The 6329-nt window shown below is 46.9% G+C and overlaps 1 protein-coding gene across 2 annotated transcripts in view; it reads right to left on the bottom strand.

Annotated features, from left to right (window-relative positions):
* The window catches only part of SMARCAL1 (SWI/SNF related, matrix associated, actin dependent regulator of chromatin, subfamily a-like 1), a 54191-nt gene that overhangs the window by 40552 nt on the left and 7310 nt on the right, over window positions 1–6329 (bottom strand). For both annotated transcript variants that reach the window (XM_010861162.1, XM_010861161.1), the window contains exons 5-6: window positions 4583–4822; window positions 1702–1752 (exon numbers count right to left, since the gene is read on the bottom strand). In XM_010861162.1, coding sequence (XP_010859464.1) covers window positions 1702–1752; window positions 4583–4822 — 291 coding nt within the window. The remainder of the gene's footprint in view (window positions 1–1701; window positions 1753–4582; window positions 4823–6329) is intronic.

Below are 6329 nucleotides of genomic sequence, written 5' to 3'. Positions count from 1 at the left end.
ATTATATAACGCTACGTGAGCTGCAAGTCATGGTTTTTCAACGTTACATTCATCTCCTAAAGCTGTAAATGTCCTGCTTTTTGGTGTTCCATAAAAGTCAAAGGCTTCATAGCTCACATATTTACATGTCTTTCTGTGATTGAAAGACAAAGGGCTGAGAGAGAAAAACTCACTTTGACTGCTCATCAAAAATTCAGCTTTGGCCAAATAATTTGTTCATGCCACAATCTCCAAACAGTTGCAGCTAAGGAGTCTCAGATAAATGTCAGCCACCCTTTTTGCCTCAGCTAGTGGCTGCTGACACTAAATAAGTAACTCATCATATTCAAACTGAACCCCAAATCTGCAGCAAGTTTTCCCTCAAGGAATCAAATGCTCTTCCCTCATATTTAATTTCTGTCAGTAGGATAGATATGGATTAAATACTTTCCCTCCCCCCTTTTTTTTAACTGAAGGGCCAAACGCGACCCAGAATACTGAGCTACCTACCTGATGTCACACAGTAAATCACATAGGAAGGAGACAGAGGGAAGAGACCTCTTCCTTACACCCCTAGCCTGGTGGACACCTCCCCACCCCCACTGCGCTGGAGAATGTCTCTCCCGGCTTGACAGGTACCATCCCTGGGACCAGAAGGTTCTCAGGGGTCACGCAGGGGGAACCTGTGCTGTGCCAGCTGCACACCCTGCAGGATTTGAAGTCTGGAAGACGGGTGACACACGAGCATTCCAGGACAGGCCAAGATATGACCCATCACCCCACCCCACCCCTTCCTCAGGCATACTGGAATTCATTCATTGCCCCACCCAAGCAGAGCACAGAGAAGCAAAATGATAAGCCCAAACTGACTTCTTCTCATAGTTGTATCTGTACACATAGCCCTTCCCTTGGTCAGGCTCCAAAGCGTGTACTAAACACCGATGTGCCCTGGCCTTGGCTTCTGCCTCTGGCAGAACTCAGCCCATCATGAAGCCCGTTACCACTATGGCTCTCCCGCTTCCACAGACCATCTGGTTCTAGCAGTAAGTGAAGAGCCCGCTCTTACAGGGGACCTAAAGTAGCTTCCATCTAACCTCAGCAATCCTAGCTTGCCTCTGATTCCCAAAGCCCACGAACACTCACTTCTCGTTCTTCTGTGATGGGTGGGAGGGTGCATAGGCCTCGAGTATTTGACTAGCACCGCCGCAGCCTGATGGAACATGTGGCCCTGCATTTCCCTGAGCTGTCACAGAGCCACTATCACAGAGTGCAGGGGCATGGCTGAGAGCATCTTCGCCTTTCCCAGTCCTGCACTCAAGCGTGCCATGTTATCGCAGCAGAGGGGAGGAAGGAGGTGATTCTTCTAAAATATGTTATGCTGGGGCTTCCTGCTGGTAGAGTGATTAGCGGTCTGCTTGCCAATGCAGGGGACACAATCCCTGGTCTGGGAAGACCCCACATGCATCGGGGCAACTGAACCCACGTGCCACAACTACTGAGACCTTGCTCTGGAGCCTGTGCTCCACAACAAGAGAAGCCCGCACACGGCAGCTAAAGAATGGTCCCTCACCACAGCTACAGACAAGCCCATGTGCAACGGTGGAGACCCGGCAGAGTCAAAAGTAAAGAAATCGATCTTCAAAAAAAAACTACATTAAATCCGAGGCATGTGATTAAGGCTTAACAACAGCATGATATAAACAAGCAAGATGGGCAGCTCACTGAGTTTACTGTATTCTTCCAGGAGAAAGCTCCACTTCCGGGTCTTGACATCTGCAACGACAAGAGACAAACAGGCAAACGTGACACCCTGCCCTCCTGCAAGGTCACCACACTTACGAATTCATCCCCTGGTTTCACAAAACCCCAGGAAGTTTGGGCGGTGGGCACCTTGTGCTAACCTTGTGCTGGGCAGCGAGGATAGAGAGACTGACACCACCTTTCATCGAGGCTTTGACAGAATTTAGGGAGGAAAGACAAGCAGCCGTGGAGATGGCACTGGGCTGCTAAGGGTGGGGACAAAGAGAGTTACATGGACAGAGGACCAGGGATGGCCTAGCAGGTGAGAAATGCCCTGAATCTCCAAGGCTGGGATAATACTATAGCTTGTACTTATTCAGTGCTTACTTTAAGCCAAGAAACTTATATGACCATGTCCTTGGCTCCTCAGTGCGCTATAAGCTGGGCACCATGTAGCTTCGTTTTGTGCATGGAAAACAAGCTACGTGTGGTCGGAGTGGTCAAATCCCAGGTCTGCCACTTCCTGGCTGTGTGACTTTGGGCAAGTTACATAACTTCTCTGTGCCTCTGTTCCCACCATCTGCCAAAGGAGGATCCTAAAGCCCTGCTTCATAGGCTTCTTGTAAGGATTATGTAAAATTTAAATGTAAAATGCTTATAAAAGTGGTCTGGCAAACAATGCACTCAAAAAAAGGTAAACAATGATAACTTATTATTATGATGATGATGCCATCTTCTGATTAGTGGAGTATAGCATCATCTACACACGTTATTAACTAAGGAGGGTGAGCATTTCCCTACCCAGCACTGACTCGTTACTTCCGGTTTTCCTACCAATCTACCTTTTGAGAAAATCAAGTAAGCTGCAACTCAGTAAATGCTTTCTGGGTAGTACAAGAGGATTCTTCTCTGTCTGGTTACTGAGGAAGCAAGGTGGTTAGGGAAAAGGCATCACAGACACCAGGTCCACGTCAGGAGAGAAGCAAGGCGGCCCAGGTGTAATGTGACAGAAAGACCCAAAGCAGACAGCCCACTCCTGACGTGGAATAGTGCAGGAGGCCCTTTCTGGCAACAGCTGGATCCTGACGGCAGCAGGGCAGCAAATGGAAAGGCCCGTGAGTAACTGCTATGGCGAAAAAATATCCACTCATGGTGTTTTAACATCTAGTGGGTCTGGGCAGGGTTTGGGCATGAATATTTTTGCTGTTCTCATTCCTCCACAAACAGCAGATCATGTCAGGAGTGTGATTTCAAAGGCCACACTTATCAGAAGTCACAGGTCATCGGTACTTGCCTTTTGAGGGCCGCCCCAAGCAGAGGTCGAAGACCTAAGGGGTCCAGGGGACGGGGGGACAACACTCTCTGGACTTGGACTGGGCCCTGTGCATCACACCTAAACCCTACTCCCCAGCCGGGTCTCACCAGTCAAAACTCTATCCATCTAAAGGGTAACAAGGCAGCAGCCAGCACCACCCTCTCCTGAAGGATCCCCAACCTCGAGGAAGGCTCGCTACGCAAGTCACTCCACAGAGGCTTCATCCACGATGCTGCCTGAGCATAATGTCTCAAAGGCAAGAGGTTTAAAGGTTTGCTTTCTACCTGCCTGTGTGTGCTGTGCTAAGTTGCTTCAGTCGTGTCCGACTCATTGCAACCCTATGAACCATAGCCCACAGGCTCTTCTGTCCATGGGGATTCTCCAGGCAAGAATACTGGAGTGAGCTGCCACTTCTTCCTCCAGGGGATCCTGCCGACTCAGAGTCTGAACCCGAGTCTCTTATGTCTTCTGCATTGACAGGTATGTTCTTTACCATTAGTGCCACCTGGGAAGCCCTTCTAACCTGACTAAAAAAAAGCTAAAACCATTTCAAGAATGGGAATACAAAAGCTACACTGTTTTGCAAAGCAACAAGGCCCAAGCTAAGAATGAAACCCAGAAGTTCAGAATTCTGCTCCTTATTCTGATGTGGCAGCTTTTGAAGAACCTCACACACACACAAAAAAATCAAGCAATACTGCTCTGCTTTGTCTGGTGGATTTCAAGCCTAGCTGATTATTAGCTGAAGATTTTTCCTTTTTAATGCCAATATCCAGGGCCCCACCTCAAGCCAATTAAATCAGTTGCTCTTGGTGGGAACCCAGGCATCAACATTTACTCTGGGGGTTGGATCAGCCAATCTGTGATTTACCCACTGCTTTAGGTGGTTGGGAGGCGGGCTCAAGCCTGAAAACCACTGGCTTAGTCTATGCAAAGAGTCGGACACGACTGAGCGACTGAACTGAACTGAGTCTGCTGTTGCTGCTGCTGCTGCTGCTGCTAAGTTGCTTCAGTTGTGTCCGACTCTGTGTGACCCCACAGACGGCAGCCCACCAGGCTCAGCCATCCCTGGGATTCTCCAGCCAAGAACACTGGAGTAGGTTGCCATTTCCTTCTCCAAAGCATGAAAGTGAAAGTGAAGTCACTCAGTCGTGTCCAACTCTTCACAACCCCATGGACTGGAGCCTACCAGGCTGGCAATTATTTTTATGGAAAACACCTATATTTCAAGCTCTCCTAAGAACAAGATAAAACTAAATGGGTTTAAGCGGTTACAGCAGGAACTTACCTGCTTCTACTAAGCAGACACTGCCCAGGTGACCAGGGAAGGAGTCTTCTCCTTGGGAGGCCTTTAAGGACAAAGCAGACCCTACTACGTGCTCAACTATCGGTAACAATTTAGGGAACACCTTTCCACAGGAAGAGGAGCAGGTTAGGAAGGCTTTGCCAAGAAAGTCACTTCTGAATATTTAAAGAGACAGGAACACCTTGCTCTGAGATCATGGGCCACCCTGCCTTCTGGGAATTAGGCCGAGGCCAACTACTTGCCATATTTTCTGGAATCCATCTGTTTAAACAGTGCAATCAGGTCTTCTGAATAGCTGATGTCTGCCTCGAAGCGGGCCCGGGAGATGAGCACGCACTGCCCTTTGACAAAGGCCAGGGAGGGAGCTGCAGGAAGGCCGGTCTTGGCTATAATGCCACTGCTGGTGGAGGGTGACTCCACGTGGCCCTCGGCTCCTTCCAAAGGCTGCAGGGTGATCCCTGGGAGGCGCTGGGCTGCTTTCACTGCGGAAGAAGAAAAGGACAGAGGTGATGACCTGGTAACGTTTAAGGCCCTGGCACGCTCAGGCAGATAGGAGAGGAGGCAGAAGCAGGGTGACAAGGACGTTTGCTAGGCAGGCAGGAGACAAGAGGTGTAGTTAGATGGGGAAGGTGAGCAGGTGAGCTTTAACTGGAGGTTCAGAGAGTAATTGGTGGTTCAGACGGTTAAGCGTCTGTCTACAATGTGGGAGACCCGGGTTCGATCCCTGGGTCTGGAAGATCCCCTGGAGAAGGAAATGGCAATCCACTCCAGTACTTTTGCCTGGAAAATCCCATGGACAGAGGAGCCTGGTAGGCTACAGTCCATGGGGTCGCAAAGAGTCGGACACAACTGAGCGACTTGACTTTACTTCAGAGATCTCAGGATTACCTGAATATAACTCTTCTGTTCTTTAGGTTTTCCAATTTAAAACTTAGAATTCAGAAATGAACAGGGAGAAGCAGGGTCTCACCAGGATGAATAAACTTATTAGATAATTCCCGCAGCTATGTCAGAGAAGCCACTGAAGGAAATCAACACACCTGAAATCAGCCCCTTAACCCTGTTCCCAGGTCAGTGCTCTTTCCCTCACTGGGAGGACAAAGAAGGAGACACAGGACTGTCAGGCCACAAATGCAGTTTTAAACCTTATTTTCTCTATTACTGAGGCACTTAATAGATTAATAGATTTGACAACATAAAACTAAACAGTCAAAAAACACAAACTGAAATGAAAGGCAAAACTACTGAATAAAGATATCTGCAAGAAATATGAACAGAGCTCATACTTAAAAAAAATACTGAAACCACTAAGATACGTTAGGTAACCAACTCAAAAGGGGGGAAAAATGACCAATAGACATTTGAGAAACATGCAACTCTGCAAATAATCAGAGTAATAAAAAGCCAATTTTTACTTATTAAACTTGCAGAATTAGAAAAAATAGATATCGAAAATCTTTTGGAAAACAATCTTGCAACACAGAGCAAGAGCTATAAAAAGTCATCATAATGATTCAACTTTTAGGAAATCTGTCTCAACTAACATAAATTGAAAACACAAAAATTTATAGACCAAGGTGTTCCTTACAGCTTTGATACTAGGGAAACTGGAAGCAAATTAATATTAAACCAAAAGAACATGATTTACCCAATTTATGACACATTCTTACAATGGAAGGTTATATAGCCTTCCATTAATTATTTAGTTAATCTTCCATATATAGCCATTAATTTTTTTTGGAAGAAATTTTGGAAAACACAAAGGTACAAAAAACAACATTAAATCATCTTTTGGAGGCCAAAGCGGTTCAATAACAGAGATGTCCATTTTCATCATTTAGAATGAACTGTTTAACATGCACCATTAAAATAAAAATGCTTTAGAACTTCCCTGGTTGCACAGTGGATAAGAATCCACCTGCCCATTTAGAGGACATGGGTTTGATCCCAGGTCCAGGAAGATCCCACATGCCTACGAGCAACTACGTC

The sequence above is a fragment of the Bison bison genome, unplaced genomic scaffold (assembly GCF_000754665.1).
Source record: "Bison bison bison isolate TAMUID 2011002044 unplaced genomic scaffold, Bison_UMD1.0 scf7180017864471, whole genome shotgun sequence".
In the NCBI taxonomy this organism is placed as follows: domain Eukaryota; kingdom Metazoa; phylum Chordata; class Mammalia; order Artiodactyla; family Bovidae; genus Bison; species Bison bison.
This window is presented reverse-complemented; position numbering and strand designations above follow the sequence as displayed.